The sequence below is a fragment of the Lates calcarifer genome, linkage group LG15 (genome assembly GCF_001640805.2).
Source record: "Lates calcarifer isolate ASB-BC8 linkage group LG15, TLL_Latcal_v3, whole genome shotgun sequence".
In the NCBI taxonomy this organism is placed as follows: Eukaryota; Metazoa; Chordata; class Actinopteri; family Centropomidae; genus Lates; species Lates calcarifer.
This window is the reverse complement of record NC_066847.1, coordinates 15,409,340-15,430,182: the sequence shown is the minus strand read 5'-3', so window position 1 is coordinate 15,430,182 and position 20,843 is coordinate 15,409,340. Positions and strand designations below refer to the sequence as shown.

The window sequence follows — 20,843 nt, the reverse complement described above, 5'->3', positions numbered from 1 at the left end:
GTGACTCAGAGTGACATTCAGACAGGTGTGTGCAATGAGTGACTGACTGTTGTAACTCACTGTACGAGATCAACACTGACAAAACGATATGTTGCTAAGCAATACAGTAGTAGTTGATGGTCAGCTGCTGCCACTGTGGTATTTATGTTGTTTAGACACCTCCACCTTTTTGGTGCTTTATTCTACTGTTAATTTGATGAGAGGTGGCATTTATGTATCTTAATATTGCTAAATAAAGTCTATGGACACCCACTGTGGTATTTCTATTATTTTGTCCACCCCATCTATATCGATAAAGGTAGGTTAGGCACCACACACTACATCATCCAGGATTATCATACGGTTAAATCAACACCTTGAATCACACTTTTGTATTAGATTGCATTAGTTTTAGCTAGATGTACCTAATAACCTGCCAGCCTAACTGGAATTTATTGGTTTACTTTTGGTGCATTATTGCCTGGGAATGCTGTATATGCATTGAAATATCAATGCCTACTCCTGCGTACCTGTATGCCTGGTAGCTTAAAGATGTTCTTTAATGTAATCATACATCATCATTATTATCATCATTTAACATGTTTTACCCCTCTCCTTCCCTTGAAGTATTTATTCAGAGTAACTGACTCACTTTGTACTTTTATCTGAGTACATTTTTACACAAGTAATTTTATTACTACTACTTAATTAAAATGTCTTTTAAGTAAAAGTACTTAGAATTTTCCACTATTGTTTCCATCCCAGGAAATGGAGACAACTGATATCACCGCCCTGTTGAAGGTGAAATAGGTGAAATATTCTGATGAACTCCCACAGAAGCTCAGACAACACATATAGTTGCTGTAAAAATACACACAGACAAACATTTCCCAGGCATGTCTGTGGTCTGGAGGTCACCACTGTCTAACCACAGTGATAATCTATTTATCATCCATCCCTCTGCCATCAATGCCCAAAGCCCAACTGCACATTCAATTAGCAGCATCCAGCAGCTACATTCATTTGCTGCCTAACTGACCTCTGAGTTGCAGTGGAGATAGTCCAGGCAATGACAACAGCTGCACAGAGTGAGACTCCACCATGCTGACACCCTAATTACACAGCAAGTCACTCAACATGGGCTTTGGGGTCCAGACTGGATGAAAAGAAAGATAAAAAGGCAAGAGAGGGAGGTGCAGTGGATGAGAGAATAAGAAACAGATGAGGGAAAAAGAAGGGAGGATGGAAAAAAGAGATTTAAAAAAGGGAAGAGAAAGCAAGAGAGAAGACAGCTGACCAGAGAATTGTTCAACCATGAGATTAGGCTAAGTGATGAAAGCAGGGAGGAAATGGAGACAGAGAAAGCTGCAGAGCCTCGGGTAAGGAAAAAGCATAGAGGACAGAGGAAAAATGCTTTTCAGATGTTTGTCATCACGTGCTAGGTGAGAGCAGAAATCAAGATAATATATTTAGTAATAGGTTTAATAAATAGTGTTAGCCTCAATCACAGCATATGGCTAAACCTTAAAGTGGGTGTCTGGACATAACAGCTATATAAAGGATAACTTTACTCCAGCTTTTGAAAATCAAAAAACAAAATGATCCAATCCAGTCACTGTATCACAATGCCAGACAATAAAACTTAACAAAAACTCCAATAACAATACATAAAAAGGAAAAAAAAGGTGTATAATCTGGTAGAAAATACTGTGCTCTTATGGATATTAATTGCTATTAGCAGCTCATTTGCCTGAAACATTCATTTGATGATTTGGTATGTCTGTATGTATATAACTTTACCAAACAGCCAGTGACCAGTGGCCACAGCCAGCACTTACAGGACTATGGCATTCAGGGTTTCCTTTCACTTCTCAAGTTTGTCTTTGGTCAGTTGCTGTAAAGCTACATTAATCAATATTCCTATATTAACAATGGGCCATATAACAGTGTGTAAGGGGTCACCCATGTGATGAACCCACAAAGATTTATTACCTTTAGGACCCATGACCTAAGAAAAGAAGCTAGTCATAATAGTAATAATAAATCAGAATAGAATGCCCTTTATTGTCATTATACTAAAAGTACAACGAGATTGGAGAGCTTCTCCTTTATATATATATATATATATATATATATATATATATATATATATATATATATATATATATAGAAAAGATATACAAAAACAGTGCAACTATATGCAATGAGGTATAGGTGTGAGTGTGAATGTATTGCACAGGTTTTTAAATATTAAATATTAAAGTGCACAGAGTGAGGAAAGTTTATATTGCGCAGTCTGTGTTATGTTGAAAAGGTATGTGTCAGAAGTGGGATCAGTTTTATACAGAACTTTTTAGTGTATTCAGTTTTTACTTTAGCTGTTTTGAAAATCCTTTTCAGTCTTTTTAAAACTGATGTGAAAATGTAAACAAAATCTGACAGTCACACATTTTAGTATCATTACTCCAGAAACAAGTGCATGCTGACAGACTGGATTCATATGCTGATGGATAGAAGGAAAAAAATCATAAGACTGAATCTTAACTAAAGCCCAGAGGGGGAAAAAGAAGCAGGGACAACATTCTCTCTTACCATAAAGTTAGGCACTTTACTGCCAACACAAAAGTGTCCTTCAATTTTTTCTTAGATTCTTTCTTTAAAATGGTGTCTCAAGATTTAGCATCAGAAAGAAGTGTTGAAGCCATCAGTGGTACACAACAACTCCATCTAAGGCACTTAGTATGGAATGGAGAAGGAGCCTTCACATAGTTATGAATTTCCAACACAACTAGAATCAATCAGTGAGTTTGAAGGCTTGCTAGATGCTACTGAAGTGCTATTCAGACTAGACTGGGATCAATAGCTAGGCTAGAGTTGAGCACTGATCTAAACCATCCTCAAGTCTCCCTCCCTGTCCCCACCTCACGCATCAGTGGAGTCTAATAAGGTAAGAAAGCCAAGACAGGCATGACTGAAGTGAAAAGGTAGCCTTCACCCCTTTATCTGTAATAGAACACAATCTTAAAAGTATACATTCTTCCTCAAAGGTTATTTGTAGGCCAAATGGTGCTTTAGACAGCTAATAGTCTTTCAAAGATCACTTTCACAGATCTTCCCTGATATTAGTGTAGCAATCCTGCTTCAAAAAGCTTGACAGTCAACATCCAACATACTTGTTGGCAAAAATGTCTACAAGTAATAGTGGATAGAAGCAGGTGGAAGATTCCTTCTGATGAACCATCTTCAAGTCTGCAGCTAAAGGATTTATTTGCTAAACATTTTCCACATGTTGATGCAGTGATTGTGATGAATTATTATTATACTGCATCTGAAAAAAACCTATGGTCTTAGCAAAGTTTGAAAAGAGCAAGAGTAAGTGTGGGTGTTTTCATCAACCTCTAATCTGGCTGGGGTGGAAAAGTTGGTGTATTAAGAAAAGCAAAATGCAACAGTTGCAATGGAATCAAGACTTAACATGACTTGAATCATGACATTGTGACCCAGATGCTGTAGCTCTGCTATAGCTTGTGCTCTACTGAAGAGACAGAAAATGGCAGCAGACAAACACATCTGATCTGTGTGTTTAGCAATGACGTCAATTTGCAAGTGGAAGTCCATGTAGTCTTCCAAAGAAATGAATAATGCATTCTGAGAATTTTACAGTGAATTATACACCCCAAACAAGGAATCTAATTCAACAGATATTAACTCCTTCCTCACTACAGTTAACATCTAATGAGCTCCAGAGAGCACGCAAAAAGATGTAAATTAATAAAGGTCCAGAACAATTTGAACATTTTCATTTCGCCACTGTTTTTCAGTACTTAACAGTACACATACACCAATCAGCCACAACATTAAAACCACTGACAGATGACGTGAATAACATTCATCATCTCGTTACAATACAATGCTCTGCTGGGAAACTTCATCTGGATATTACTTTGACATGTACCACCCATCTAAACGTTGTAGACCAAGCACACACACCCCCTCCCATTGCAAAAGCACACCCCAATGGCAGGGGCCTCCCCGAGCAGGACAATGCTTCCACCACACCACAAAAATTACTCTGAAATATCCAGAGGAACACGACAAAGAGCCCAGGGTGCTGACCTGGCCTCCAAACTTCTTTGATTCCAAACTGATCCAGCAAAAATCACTACAACTCCCAGATCATAATTGCTAGAAATATTGTTCCACTTTTAAAATGTCAGGCATGACAAGGACAACTTTTTTGATATCTCTTACAATTAATTAGTTATTAATGTTTAAATGTGGAGTGCAAAAAAATCACTATCTCAAAAAATGGCTACAGAATTGAAACTGCAATGTTTCACAAAGTCCAATATTGTCACAATAACACCACTATGTGGCCAGTTGATGTTTTGAGATTCGTCTGTGGATTGTGTGTGCAGTGACAAGATGAGTTTCTGTCACCTTAATTTGTTATCTTAACATATTTGTCACTTCACTGTCTTCATCCAGGATTCACAAAACTTGAGACATACTCTATCCAGAGCACATTTTCTACAGGAAAGATACAATCTAGTATTTACAATACTTTAAGTTTGTTTTTTTATTACCTTGCATTAATCACCATATAAGCTACTGGTCATACCAGACCAATTAAGGCTGTAGCAGCAAAACTCTTAAGTGTATTGAATTGAGCATGTTGCACAGTAAAACAAGCTTTAGTGGACAAATAATGTCTGGGATGATGCTAATTGTTTTCCCATTGGACTCAATATACAGTAATAATAACAACATTAATAATGACTGCATTTAAGAAAACCAGTTACAAGTTGCTTGTATTGTGCATACTGGTAGACTGGAGTGGTTCACTGGGACACTGGGAATGGAGCTACTGTTAATGTTACTGGTTACACTTGTGTCTTTATGCTATGATAAGTCAAAATGTCCACCACAGTTGAAAGAGGAAACACAGTGGAACCTGCAACAATACCACTGGCATCACATGTCATATCAGATGAGCATTACATGCTGTTCAATACAAATTTTAATTAAATGCATTTCTCAAAATAAAAAAGAATAATCATCTGAAGTCTCTTAAGGTTTGTTTTCAATTTCTCGCCCCTGTGCTATTCTCCAAGTGGTGGCTGTGCAGAACTTGAGAGGAGAGGAGAGGAGAGGAAGGGAGGGGAGAGGGGGTGCAGGGAGTGAGATGCAGGGCGTCAGGCTGCAGTGTGTCTAGACAGTATTCATGATCCATCTGTCTGCCACTGCCACAGCAACAGCCAACGGCTACAACAGGATGGCATTACCACAGAAACATTTTCTATGTCCCTCTATCTCCCCATTTATCTTTGCACTCCTCATCCCCCTTTCCTTCTTGCTTTTTTTCTTTCTTTCTTTCACCCATTCTCCACCTTCACCTAGCCCTCTGTCTCACTTCAAATCCCCCCATTCTCTCCTCTTCTTGAGACTGTCAGCACTCTTTGCAATCCCCTGTCTCTCTCTTTTTTGGCAATCTTTCTTTATTTTTCATTCTCCTCTCTCCCTTCACACCCAACCCTACCTCTCTCTCTGTCTCTCAGGCATTACCAGAAAATGTGCACCAGCTCAGAAAATTAGAATCATTGCACAGCTTTCCCATAACGCCAGCAGCAGACACTTCCATATTTACATTAACATTCACTCTAGACAGCTAAATATTTTAAGTACCCAGCTCAGGATTCCATCCACTGGAAAAAAAATAAAAAATAAATAAATAGATTTTTTCTTTAAAAAGTTGTTTCCAGTGCCTTGAGGTGGAAAAGAAGGGTAGACAGAAAGACAAAAATTTACAAAATAACAAGGTTGAATGGGTTTCAGAGGTGAAGCACATTTGTGGGAGATAGAGGAGTGAATGAGAGAGGGAGGGATGAGAAGAAGAGATGGAGGGGAAGGTAAGGAACCCGTCAGACACACACACACAAACATGGTGCGAAGAATGAAACTGCTGCTGTAAAAAGTTTTCCCTCTTCCCCTAAAAGTTGTTGAAAGAGAACGCTGCAGCACATCAAAGTGGCCTGGCAGACAGCCATCGGAGCCCATTGGTGTCCTTCACCCTCTCTCTCTATCTCTCTCTATCGTTGTCTTTCTCTCTCTCTGTTTCCATTGATCGTGATGAGTCAAGGGAACACTCTCATCTTGTCTCCCTGGACAGTGCCGTTCAGCGGGAGGTAGGAGGTGGTTGGTGGGGCACTTGTGTGTGTGTGTGTGTTGGTGGTGGTGGGGGGGGTGGGCTGATGGTAGCAGCAAAGTGATGCAAACAAAAATTGGAAGGCAGTGGAGAGGGAAATATCTGGTGTTATATTTATTGTACCGGTAATTGTAATTTTTTGAGAACAACTTTTTTTTTCCTGCATCTTAGACAAAGGATAAACACAAAGTGCACATATCAGTTTATAATCTACATGCCACAGCAATCTCTGTCTGTCTGGTCAGATTGGAAGACACTTCCTAAGGTAGTTGAGAATGGCCAAGCTATGGTCCCGTGGGACTTCCAGATCCAGCCTGTCAAACTGATGATGGCTAACCAACTGGACATCATGTTGGTCGACAAACAACAGAGGAAGGCAGTAGTGACAGATGTAGCAATCCCAAGTGACAGCAGCATCAAGAAGAGGGAAAACAAGCATGAAAAATACCAAAGGCTGAGAGAGGAGTTTGTAAATGCAACAGTGGTGCCAGTGGCAAACAGAGCACTGGGGGCTGGATGGATCCAGCAGTTTCCAGCTACAACATCAGAGGTCTCTGTCCAGAAGAGCGTAGTCATAGGAGCGGCTAAGTTTGTTTAATTCCTTATGAAGGCTTAAGATCAAAATGTAGCTTCTTTAGTAAATGTGTTTCTGACAGTGTGCATGAGTTCATCACTTTGCAGATCCACATGCCACAAAGTTCAAACATAGAAAATCTATCCAACAAAACTCATTATACTCCATGGAAAGTTTGTTTGCAGTACAATGCCCAAAAATAACCTTAGCATCCACATCATACCTTGTTCATTGGGGTTAGACAAAGAGACCTCTGGGATAGACAGAACAGAAAACACCAGAGAGGAAAGATGGAGAAAGGAGAGAGAGAAGAAAGAGGAATGGGGATGGAATCAGTGTTTTTTCCTGTGTGCGATGTACAGACTGGGGAGGCACAGAGGGATAGCATTATCCTGTAGCACTCACAGTTGAAGATGCCTGGTGGAGGGTGCTGGGTGACCACAGGGCAGTTCTCCTCATCGCTGTTATCCCCACAGTTATTCAGCTGGTTGCAGATCAGTGAGCCCAGACGCAAACAATTCCCATTGGTGCAGTGGAACTTGCACTCTGTTCAGCCAGGGAGGGGAGAGGAGACAAGTAGAAAGAGAAGTTATATTTCTTAGCACAACTATTTCAAACGTTTAGTTGTCTGAATAGAGCTGTGCTCACTATCTGAACATCAGATTTGAAACAAGTATTGTAGGTGATGTTCCATGTTGCATCCTTGGCGAACAAAATGTTTTGTTTATTCAAGGTCCTGAATTCATTATTACTGTTAGGGAATGAAAAAGGAATGATCAGTTCCTTTTTATGTTGCTGAAATACAGAGAAGGTGTAGAATTTTGTGTTAAAAAGTAGTGAAACCAATATTGTAAAAGAAAAATTAAAAAAATCAACATTTAGATTAAAAAAAAAAAACATGTTTACGAAAAAAACAAAAAGACAAATACGCCCACACATATACACCAGTGTCGCTGCAATAGTAGTGCATGCAGGCACACTCTAAAATGTGTAAAAGCACTGTTAACGGTACAAACAACAAAACGCTCAAATACAGTGCTGTTACGTGAAGTTCTGTTATCTGCCTCAGAATGTGCAAGGTCATGTGAAATTATTATTTTTTCTTTTTACCTGTGAGCTCAAGCACAAAGCAGAGTTAATGTGTTCACACAGAAACAAGGTCACACAAAAAGTGGTCTCCCAATCAAAACAACAAATAAATAAATAGCTTTTTCAAACGTACCTTTGATGTGCTGCAGCCCCAAACCATAATGTGTCAACGTTATTACGTTATTACCAAAATGCTTCTTTGCCCCTAAATATTAATATGCCTGATTAGCACTATCTGGTGAAAAAAAAAAACTTCACACCTGAATGTGAATATATATTCATATATATTCATATATGAGGTAATGGATACTCATGTTGAACTTTAATCATAATAAGTAAAAAGAACAACAAAGTGTTTGATGCACTGGAAAGCAAGGCCATGTTAGTATGTCCCACAGTGTGGGGGTGATTTAGAGCAGCAATTCTCTGAGAGCTACACTCATACTGAGCCCATGGCTACTCCGGAAAGTGACAGTCTCTGCAGAGATAAGAAAATAGATGAAACTTGAATGATTGTAAGTCAGATGTACATTATTTATCTATTTCCTAAAAGAGATAAGGATGAAGCTGAGTTTGTTTGGGTTTATGAACAGTATGTTCAGTATGCACTGTATGCTGGCTATTCTATTCAGCCACAATCACAAAAGTAATTTCTTTTTGGAGTCAAAAATAATTATCACAGTGATTTTAAAAATTATAAGGAAGGACAAGTGTTTTTGGAGAGACATCAGAAATGCTGCTTTACAGTTTTTGCACTGAAAGTTTTTCACTTTTGGATTCATGAAGGGCAGTTAAAAATGCAACAGAACCTCAGATATCATTTTATTCCATTCTTTGTCTAAACCTGGTGCCTACATCACCCACAATGCAGCACCAAACATCACTAGATGCTCTGAAGACACAAAAGGCATAGTCTCTTCTTGGAAGTAAATGTAAACAAAACAAACAAACAATGAATAATAGCTGCTGTTTTTTTTCAGACAGTAATGAAACCCAAAAAATGTGTCATGTAAAATTCTGACTTTTGGGCATTTTTTTCCCTCCTCCTTTCCTCTTTTAGGCAAAGTCACAAAATTTCACTGGTTAAGTGCACTCTAATTGATCACTACAACACAATTACTATAGTTATTAAAACTCACACAAACTTTAACAAATAGTAACTGAGTGGTGGAGGTAGGCTCATTACAGTGTTGTTGAAAATGCTGCATGTTATCTCCATGGATAAATTTTTATACCAGGAGACAAAAATAGTTTTTCTCAGATTGATGAGAAAGAAAGACATGTCAGGGCTTGTCTTGTTTTCTGAACCTTGTTTACTCTTTGTCTCACTGTGCCTCAGGTCCCCTCTCATCTGCCTGTCCTGTACCCTGCCTCACCCAGCTCACTGGTTCACCTGCAATACACCAGCTCTGGATCCTGTACCTAGCCCAGTCTCAGCTGTCATCCCTGGTCTGTTGCTAGTCTCGCTCTCCAGCCATCCTGCCTGCAGCCCTGAAGCAAACTCTCAAGAATTTATCTGTCTCTGTGTTCGAATTCTACTGCTTGGGCCGAAACTTTAATCAAACGTAACAAGAAAAGGAAAACATCCTCCTATAACAGAAGAAAAGAGCCATGTGACACGAAAAACCAGGACACAGGGGAGGAACTCAAAGCTGAAAGACTGGACTACCAATCTCAAGGGCCCCAGAACTCCAGGCTTAATGAGTGCTGGTCTGTGCTAAATTAAATAAAATTTAAGTTAACTATGCTTTAGCATCTGCTGAGAGCCTTACACAAATACTCCAGTGAAACAACAGTGGTCTAAATCAAAGCAGCAAGGAACAAGGTATCCTGACAATTAGTCTGTAGTACACAGAAAGAAGTATAATACTATTGTTTATTCAGTGTACATGTACATGTACAACAGGTAGTGGTTTTATTAGTTTGTTTAAATTTATAATGTCACTTCCTGAAATAGGGAAAAGTCCCAGCATGCACCTTGGCAGACTAATGCATAGAAGTCTGACTTTATGTATATGTTCCTGCATTCTCCATTGGTCCCATGATCTCCACAGTTCAAATATTGTCCATCTCAACAAGACTTTTACTTGGTTAATTAAAAGAAAATAAAATAAAATACAATTAGTTCTTGAGAGTAAATGCCAGTAGACCATAAGCAATGTTGTGTGCATGTAGCTAAGAAAGATCCAGGATAATATGGCAGGTACAGAAACAGACCTGAAACATCTGTGCAGCAGTAAATGAAAAGAAAATGCCATTTTGAAAGGTCTCTGCAGAGTCACTTCACATTTAGTCTCACAAATGAGTCCTGCTTCATATGTGGACAGTACGTGAGGCTGAGAACATTGGACTGATTTCCCACTAAAATATTGAGTCAAATTATGTCTTTGCCATAGTAACAAATCAGTTTGACTCCTGTGTGCCAAACTCATTGCTTAAATTGATTATACAGCTCTAATTGACCACTCAGCCATATTCTCTGCACTTCAGGTTGGAATTCTTTTTCTTTAGTTGTTTTTGTTCTTGGCAAGACAAAATAAATGAGAGATGGAAGTAAAAAGTAATTCTACACAGGGAAAGAGGAATAAAACATTACAATGAAATTCATTAGACTGGCTGGGATGAGGGAAGGAGCTATGTTTAAGAAACACACACAAACACCGTTGGCTCATACCTGTGTGAACAACACAGTAGACATGAGCCTGCAACACCTTGCAGGCCTGTTCCTGGTGTGAGTCCTTCTGATTTGCCCAGTGAGCAGTGAGCAACCAATGGACTCTGCACATTTTCTCCCTTTCCTCCCCTAACAAGCACAGCTTGTTCTGCTCTTGTCTAGACGGTGGTGGTGGGGAGCAGGCTGGAGAATGGGTGTAGGGAGACAGGAAAAGAGATCTGATTCAAAGAACAGACCAGTGTGACCATTCTTTGAAAAGAGTCCTCTCCCCTTCCTCTGAGTGGCAATTAGTGAAGCCTCAGTAACTTGCCCAGCCTCTCCTCTCTTTGCTCTGTCTTTCATTTTGTCTCATCTATTACTCTGATCGTCTGTCTGGCCACCTTTTTCAGTCTCATCTAATCTTCTGTCTATCCTTCCCTCTCTGGCTCTGTTATTCTCTGTTACTCTCAGAACTTGTCTACCCCATCTTGCCCTCCTCTTCTCTGTCCATCTTCTCTCTTGGTGTCTTTGATTTTACTCTCCCATTTTCTGGCCATTCCCATCCCTCTTCTCAGCTGCTCTTCTTTTTTCTCCCCTCTGGCAACACTCCCATTCTACTGTCACATGAATTTGAAGCAAAGCTTTAAAATGTCGGAAAATGAAAGACAACTGTAAACTTGAATTATGCAGATCCAACCTTTCTCACAAACACAGACATACAGGTTAATTGGTGTGATTTAAAAATAGCAGACAGAATGAGATAAATTATGTCCCCCAAGTTCTGCCAAGATTTGATCAGCAGATACTTAAATCTGAAGGCTGACAAAATGAGCGGGAAGCCACAAAAATGCTCATTAACAACCATAAAACAATAGGAAGACTACTGTGTATGACAGTTTAAATGAAATTATGTGAGAGGTCACATCGGACAGATATTTTACAGAGAGATGTCATTTACTACATCATTATTTACTATAGAAATGCATTTCTACTGTTGCTATTTCGTCATGACAATATAAAATCGTGACACTATAAAACCTCACAGGCAGTACTGGTATTATCTTTTGAAATCTGTCATTTCTATTTAGTTTTTAATTTTCATTTATTATAGTCACCTTTCAGAAAATAAACCATATCAAACACCTTCACAATCTGAAACAAAAGTGTAAACAATTTTAAACTACGTAATAGAAAATACATGCATGGATGAAAAGGTAGCAGTACATTGCTGCTTTGAATATTACCTTTAATCATTTACCATCTTCTCTCCACTACTCACTACTCAAGGATTCAGGGATTGAACCGCCAACCCTGAAATCAGTGGACAATCCACTGTACGACCTGAACCACAGGCAGATATACACACAGTTACCTGCTGCTGAGTCAGACTATATGATCCACAGATAACAGTTAGACCAAAAGTCTACAGATCTATTTTTTTAAACAAATAAAAAATGTTTGGCTAAACACTGTTCAAACCCACACAACTTTATTTTAAGCTGTAGTCCCAGCAAACTAAGTTCACTTCACTCTTGACACTTGACAAGTTTTAACTTTGCGTTCCTGGACACAGCTCAATAGTGCACACAGTTGTGCTGCAGAGGAGAAATCTCAAGAAACTGGAGTGTACTGGTCAAGTGTGGGAGCTAGAGTTTTGCTGAACCTCAAGGTAAGATATTCAAATTGAATATATATTTTACTTTGCCTTATATCTGTCTAAACAGACAGATCACATGGAAATGATTGGAATGGGTAAAGGCGATGAGAAGAACTTGTGGACACATGGGTAGGAGAAGGAAACCTTCCATCAAGGAAGAGCAAAATGTGGAAGCAAAAGCCGCCAGCAATCTTGCAGTGCACTGCAGCAGCAGGTCACACAAGAGGGACCAAAGGCCTGGTTGAAAACCACAGTGCCAATGAACCCAACGTTGCTGATGGAAGGCAGCAAGTTGATGAGAAAAGCCCTTCAGCAGAGAGTGACTTGTCTGGTGGATACCAAGGATACACTCCCACCTGCCATAACAGACCAGAGTCAACAAGCATAGAGAAGCAGGCACCAGCAAGGAGGAACAAGAACATGTAACATGGCAAAAAGTGGACTCAGACCTAAGCAAGATACTGCAGCTGTCACTGCAAGGGAGTGTGGAGGCCAGGCTAAACCTGTTGGGAGACATCATTTATCAGGAGAGCAAAGCCAGGTAAAGAGTGACTACTGCCAAGAAAACCACTGCACTGAGGCAAAAAGGGAGGCAAGAAAGAGAAATCAAACAGCTGGCGTGTTGGTGGTGACAATTTCAGAAGAAAACTGGGAGAAAGCAACTTCAAGGGAGACAGAAGGGCTCAAATAACTCAACTACAAACTAGGGCTCAAGCAGAAGCAAAACAGCTTGCAGAGGACCGTGTGCATTCAAAGGTGCAGGAAAAGGAAAGAGAAGGAATGGGAAGTTTCATCTGGAACCTCTTCCAGCATACTAGGCAGCTCCTAGCGGAAACAAAGACTGGGAGGTTTGATCACCAGGGAAGAGCTTGAGGATTATATCACGAGGCGGTAGAGTGACACAGGAATGAGCTGTCATGTTCGCCAGGACACATGCCTTGCCCACCTCCACCTGTATCCCAGTTCAACATCCACCTTCCTAAGCTCAGTGAGCATCAGCAGCTCCAGGACCAAATGGAATTCTCTATATGCTTTACAAGAACTGACCCACAGTTCTCAAACTTCTGTGGACCCTCATGCAAGCCCTGTGGAAAAAGCAGTGCATGTGTGAGTTACGTTGAGCTGTGGCAGTATTCATCCCCAAGGAGAAGGACTGAAGGAGAAGAGTGAACAGCTTCCTTACAGAGAATGGTTATGTGGACACAAGTTTCCTCAACAACACCTCTTCTGGCAGAACAACCCATTAAAAGCCTTGAGAGACAATATATGGCAGACCTCTAAGGGAAAAGCATGTTGAAACAGCTCTGAGATGGCCTGACCAAAGCCAGCCAGAAGAGGATAATGAAATATTCCAATCTTCATACAGAGTGCAAAAGTATGCATTACATTCTATGCCTTTAACCACATGCCACCTTGACAACTCTGGTGGCTAACATGACACATATTCCAGTGAGAAACAGCAGCTAGAAGCAGTGACAATGCTACATGATTCACAAGGTTAGCTCCACAGGCAGAGAGACATAACCTGTGTGCGTCCAAAAACATCATCTGTAAGGGTTAAACTTAAAAGCACAATGTTAGCATTAAAAAACTAACTCACATAGACATGCCTTTTTGGCTGCTACGCAAATTGACATTGCACCACAGTGAGCACACTGGTGTGGTTATTGTATTTGTGACATTAGCATATGGAAATCCTGCTTTCGGGAACATTATAAGCACAACAACTTGACACAATCTCAATCCAAAGCCATCATCCTGCTCCTCTACTCTGCTCCTACGATCAGCTGTCACCAATTCCCAAACTAAAAGTCTGTATGTTTCACCCCATTTTGAAGCTACATAAAAGAGTAGCAAGCCCTGCTTACAGTGTTTCAGGGAATGTCTCACTGATTTTATTTTAGAAGAAACTGATGTTGTTATTGTCAGCTGGTGTCATATTTCATGCTGTCTGAACATCAAAGCACTCGGTAATAACTGATTCACCAGTTGATGGCCAAACAACAAGAAGTTCCTGACACATGGGACTGACAGCATGGAACATATTGACACTTGTGTCATGTGCAACCAGTCCTGAGGCAGTGTGCAATAAGACTTGAGGTATCTGATGTCACTTTCCATTGGATAAAAGCACAACAAAGTGTTTAATTGCTTTTTCTGATAGCACATCACATCTTCTTAATAAACATATTTCTGCCTTGAGTAAGCATAGAAACTGAGATTTGACCACCATATTCCCTTTGTCTCGTACTCTTTCTTCATCATTTCTTCTGCTTCTCCACTCATCTCCCATTTGTCCATCATCTCCTGTGATGTTGGTCTGTTCAGTCAACTGTCTGCCTTGACAGGTCAGTCGGCTTCGTGGCAGAGGCCAGGCAGCGGGAAGGAGAGTAGAAAGAAAACAGGACAGACTGCAGTGGCAACAAAACAGAGTAAGAAGACAGAGAGGAAAGGGAAGTAACAGAGTGAAGAGTAGGAAGAGGAAGAGACAGAAAGGAGTTGATGAGAAGGAGGATAGTGATGATAAGAATGTGGGTGATCGGAGCACTGAGGATGAAGGTGATAGTGAGGATATAATAAAGAGTGGGAGGGGGAAGCCGGAGGAAGAGCGTGAGAGGAAGAGTGAAATTATTAACATTACCGCATTAAAACCAAACTGGTATGACCTTTCTCTTATGGTGGTGTAGTATGGTATTGACTTTGAACCAACTCATTCACTGCAGAACAGATGTTGCCCAAAAATCATACATAAAAAGCTTGATGTATGATTTTTCATATCACCCAGATTTCAGTCAAAATCTTAAGTTTGTGGTTAAAATTACATTTATACTCTAGTATCTTGAAAGTCAAAATGAGTAACTGGCATGTAAAGACATCCGTGAAACTACACGTGTAATGGCAAACTGTTAATCTGTTAATGTGCCTAACCTGTTAAAATCCTTCATCTGAGACAGTGCTTCTTTTGTCAAACACAGCACAAACATTCTGTCTCATTGTTGTGAACCCCACACAATGCCACTGACAGGGTTCCAAAACAAATCTACAGAAGCAGACACAGGTTTTAAATAGGTTTAAAAATTAGGTCTTCCAGCAGTGAACTGAGTCATGGAGCCTTGGGCCTCTGGGTCTTTTGCTCCCTTCTCCTTGCAAGTTGAGCACCTTACCAGGTACACCTGGCTGCTGTTGGTCCCCCTTGTTACACGACCTCCTGTTCCATTAGAATTTAAATAGTCTTCCCAATTTATACATTCTTTATTCTACCTTATGTCTTAGAGTTGATGGTAATGATTGAAACAGGGATACAGTGATCTGCAACTTGAAAAGAATGTGGGACAGGGCTGTAAAAGTTGGGGGGCAATGGCCGTGTGTGCATGAATTGCACTTCGGCGTGTGTGTGTCTGTGATATAACTGGTGAGTGTTGTAGTCGTCACTCACCAGTGACAGACTGAAGGCTGGAATCTTGTTTTTAGCAGTGTGCGTGTTTCTCAGTGTGTTTCTGGGTATGTGGTAGTGGTAAAGTGTCTTTGGGGTGTCTGTTTGAATGTGTGTGTTTCTATGAGTATGTGTGAGAATAAATGAGAGTCAGTGGGCTGCATTGGCTGCAGACACTGCTCTCAGACTAGCAGCATTATGAAACATTAAGAGGCTGTTTACAATGTAGCATGCTGTGGCACACTTCTAAAACAGCTCAGACTGTATGAAGGCAGTAAGTAGGGCCATTAAAGCACACATGGACCTTTTCACTATTCCATCAGCTCACCAGACAGAAAATCAACCCTGGGAGTCTTGCAGCCTATGTGGAGAGAACTGATTACACTGAGTCATTTTATCATTCAATGAAGTGCTGACATTAATGTTGGTACTAAGACTTCAAATGATATTTCAGAAGGAATTGAAGGTGAGCATTTTTTACGTTATCATCCTATCAGAAAATGTAATAAACAGTCTATTTCAATATCATGTGAGATATCAATCAAAGGATCATCAAAGGAGCATTAAAGGATCTTTAGCCACATTTGGTAGAGACATTCATGGCTACCAGCAGATCAGTAAGTACAACCCTTTGACTTTTCCTGTAGCGCTACCATCAGATCAAAGTTCCTCAGTCCTCTTCGAGTGAAATATCTCTACAATCAATCATCTACTATTACCAATCCTCACCTACTGTATTGTAGTAAATTCAGATTTGAGCCTATTAATTATAATCAGAGGGTGGCACAGTGATGCAGAGGTCAGTGCTGTCACCTCACAGCAAGAAGGTTCTGGGTTTGAACCCAGGTTTGCCTGGGACTTCTCTGTGTGGAGTACAGGTTAGGTTAATTGGCAACTCTAAATTGCCTGTAGGTGTGAATGTGAGTGTGAATGGTTGTTTGTCACTGTCTGCCAGCCCTGTGATAGACTACCCAGGGTGTACCCAGTGTCAGCTGGGATTGGCTCCAGCCCCCCTGTGACCCACAAAGGATAAGTGGTATAGCAAATGGATGGATGGAATCACAATCAATCACAAGTGGAGTTTAACATAAAGTATCTAGTATCTAGTAACTGGTGTCCATGCTATAGACACTACTCATAGAGTTCATGAATACACTTACAGAAAGTCATAGTGGATTCAGTAGCCTGCAGTATAGAGAGTGATTAAGGACACCGCTTTAAACTTGTTTTAAAAAAAGCTGTTACAAACTGCAGATTAGCTGGGCACTGGGATCTGCACTTTCCATGGTAACTGTGAATTGTCTGTGTCAGACTGTTTAATGTCCCTTTGGTCTTATCACACTTTATATTTCAGCCTTTTTCCCAGCTCTCTGCTCTCTCTGCCCTCTAGCCTGCATCCTTGATATGAAGCAGCAGCAGGTTTGCAGGGCAGTACGATAATAAATGTGTTGCAGATGCATCTGTGAGCCATGAAGAATTGGGGCATCTTTCCAACCTGCTGTCCCTCTGCTCCAATCCTCTTTTTCTTTTATCTTTTCTCCTCCCTTCTTGTGGTCATCTCTTCTTTGGTCTCCTTTTATGCCTGCCCCATTTTTGACTCCTTTTTCCCCTTCTCTCTCCTCTTGTCTTGCCATCTCTTCTTCAGTCATAGTAAAGGTGAGGGAGAGAGAGAGAGAAGGAGAAACGGTGACAGGAAGAGGGAGAGATGCAGAGAGGGACCTTCAGGCTGTGTCTCCTCTCTGCAGTCCAGACACAGACAATGCATCACTATTGCTCTGCTGTGTGTGTGTGTGTTTGGAGCAGGAAGTGAATATACTTGTGTATGCCTCAGGGAGATGTAGTCACGCTATATGGTAGCAAAGTTACTCTTTGTTTGAACCTTCTCCTTCTACTTTGTCCTGGGGCCTACTGCTGGCCTGGTAGCACACACTGGACACTTCATGTGAATTTCCCCGTATATGAGGAAGAAGGAAGAAGTTCATGTTGCCCTCATCTTTCTTGTCACTTTGATCCTAAGTAGAAAATCCCATAAAAACACACAATTATTCATGGCAGTTAGCAAAATAAACACATTGCACATAAAAGTATTTTGAACAATGCTTGATGCTGCCATACAATCATCAATACAATCATCCTCCCATCATCTGGGGAAATGCAGACCCACTGCATTCACTTTGTGTTTGGAATGGTGGAAATGTCTCCACAACTGCAGAAATGTGCCAGTACTAAGCAGGATTCTCCTCAGTACTGGATCTCAAGGATGGACTGATATTGACTTTCTTTCACCCAACTTCAAACTTGTAATCTATAAATTTTGCCATGTTTTATGGCGTTTTGACTGTTCATTTTGTAGGTTAGCCTGGAACTTGATGTTAGGATTTGGCACAGATAATGTGGCTAATCTTCCACAGAAATAACACACCAGAAAAGTTACTGGCATCCAGCATACTACTTTTGTTATACTTCTGTAATAAACTGACTATGATTAAGTAGGTCCTACAACCCCACTTCCAAGCAATAATCCAAACTATCACCTTAAGCTAATTTCAAACCAACTCAGTGTCAGCTTGCCACCCAAACATTACATTTGCAGGAAATTCCATCCGAGGTCTATTGATACATTTGTTCATTGCTATTGTAAAAGTGAGAGTACTCAAATAACAATAAAATTAGTTCTTGTGTTTTCCTTGGTTTGGGATCTGTGGTTGCTATGGTTACATGACAACCTGAAATGGCAAGCTGCAAGAGTCACAAGAGTGGCAGCCACTGCCACTGCTACCTTCCTCAGCAGTACTGTATGTTTGTCATTGTATTTATACAGGAAACAATGCAGTCAGCAGCTGTATGTGTTCACTGTGTAAATGCACCTTTGAGAACACAATACAACTTGGTAAAAGACAGTGAATGTTAAGAGAAGCTGTTTGTTAACCACAGAAACAAACTTTACAATGTAACTTTAAGTACACCTATTGAGATTTTGAGCTGAGACATTCAGCAAAATTTCAGACAATGCAAAATGTGTAAGTATTTATCTGAATCATTTGTTGTTATGAAGACAAATCTCAGATTAATGAGATTTTGTTCTACTATGCAATTGTACAGTACATTTACTTTAAACCTGCCCTGAGTTTGTATATTTAATGTACATTTTCTCCAAGCACTTTCAGGGAATTTAGAACATTTTTTTGTTTTGTAGTTCAGTTCTGTTAAAATGTAGCTGGAGAGGAAGAGAAGGATCATTTCAGCCCTGTGGAGGTGTGTGTGTCATTTTGCCACAAATTAAATGAAATTACTTGCCCGCCCACATTTGTTTGTTTTAAGATTTTCATTTTATAAATGACCTTTGTCAGAGAGTATTCAATGCACAACTTTTTACTACAGTAAATTTTACACATCAGCTGGCTTTAGATGGGTAAGGATAAGTTAAATATTTTATGTTCAGTTTATGGCCTCGTGTAGCTCTTTATGAAGCCTTGAGCTAATACATCATGGATAAAAATACAAAAAATACATACAAAATACAAATTTAGATACAAGGTGGATGATATCTTTATCATGATGAAATCACTTGACAGCAATAATGGTGCTGTTTGACCTTGGCCTCCGCATTTTTCCATGCGCTTTCCTCCACAACAGACTTAACAGTGCATTACTCAGACGAGAAGAAAATTTTGAAAATGTTGGTTCTATGTGCTTTGGAGCTTAAGGTGCTGAGAGAGCATCAGGTTAATATTCACTGCTTAGCGTCGACAGTGAGAAAGCTCATAAATATGCCCTCAGGTTGCTTGCTCACTGTCAGCTTTAACGCTCTGCCCACACATACGCCCACACACATGGATAAGGTACAGACACACACACGTGCATACAACACAGACAAATACATATGAAACTCACACTCACGCAAATGCACACACAGAGAAATACCCATGCACACATGGTTGCACACAGACACCCACAAGCTACCTAGCCAAGCTAGCAGAGAATCTCTGCAGGCAGGCAGCATTGACAGGCTGAGGCAAAATAATGTCTTAAACTCAGTAACCTCAGCCATCGTATCAACAACTGAATTAGAGCAGATCAGTCTGACTGTTCTGCTAAGGTAATCAAGGCTGGTTAAAGGAGGACGGCATGAAAAAGATGTGTCCTTGCCACTCAAAGAAGAAAATGTTTAGAAATATTTGTAAATCATTTTCATACACTGTGGTCCATCATCATCTATTTTGTATAATCATCTGTTGGATGCATTAAGAGACATGGTGCAGGAGAAAAATATCATGAAGAGACTACACAATACTGGAGGCTTCTGTAAAAAAAATCATATTCACAGAAATCTCATGAACTTGAGAAAAAGCAGTGGCTGAATACATTTTAAAAGCTTAGTTAATCTTAGGTTTTTGTCCATAGTTGAAGAAAACCTTTACTAAATTGAAGAGGTCAGATTCCAAGGTTTTAAATATATTTGTGACCAAGGCCTCTTTAGTCTGGGGTGTTTGGTGAAGTTGTGCTGCTGCTGCTGGTGTATGTTGATAGAAAAGCAGGCAAACAATCACCTCCAAAGGTCAGGTTTTCTACATAATGTCTGTTCGTGACATATCCATGACATTTAATTTAGTCTTTGCAGTGAATTTGTTATTATTCCTGTAAATGAACACGCTGTTAAAGCTCTAAATGTGTCCATCAGTGTTGAATTAATATTTCAATATGTCAGAGCATATTAGCAGGAAATATTAACTCATGTTATATGCTCTGATATTCAACTCCCAGGTAAAGCACTCAGCAGTAGTTATAGAGTTCTTTTTAATGATAATTTGACAGAGCCATTAGTGGTCTGCCATATTATATAGTTATTATTGCATTATAATATTTATAAATGTTAATGTAACACATATTTGTCATACTTGTAATGTCACCTAAAAATTTAAACAGGCTTACTACCTCTACCTCTGTAACTTTAAGACCATTATCAATAACTGCCTGCCTTTTACAGTGCCTGTATATACTATGCTTACCCTCAGTTTTCTGTTTTATTTGTTGAGGTTTTCTGTACTTTCTGTTTTGTTGTATTATACTACTAAACTGTTAACTGCAGTAAAACATATATGCTTAGCTAAATGTCAATGAAATAAAGGCAAATAAAAAATGCTATTATTGATATTAGAAAAGTTGCTGACGAAGTAAAGCAGCAACACACACGGCTGAAAAGCAAATGTGGCTGCAAGTTCTCCTGTGGAGGACTTACAGTAGTTCCAAACT

The 20,843-nt window shown here is 39.9% G+C and overlaps 1 protein-coding gene across 1 annotated transcript in view; it reads right to left on the bottom strand.

Moving 5' to 3' along the window:
- LOC108876264 (low-density lipoprotein receptor class A domain-containing protein 4) overlaps positions 1-20,843 on the bottom strand; it is a 192,005-nt gene that overhangs the window by 97,118 nt on the left and 74,044 nt on the right. Inside the window, exon 3 of the mRNA XM_018665646.2 lies at positions 7,164-7,304. Within this exon, the coding sequence (XP_018521162.1) occupies positions 7,164-7,304 (141 nt within the window). The remainder of the gene's footprint in view (positions 1-7,163; positions 7,305-20,843) is intronic.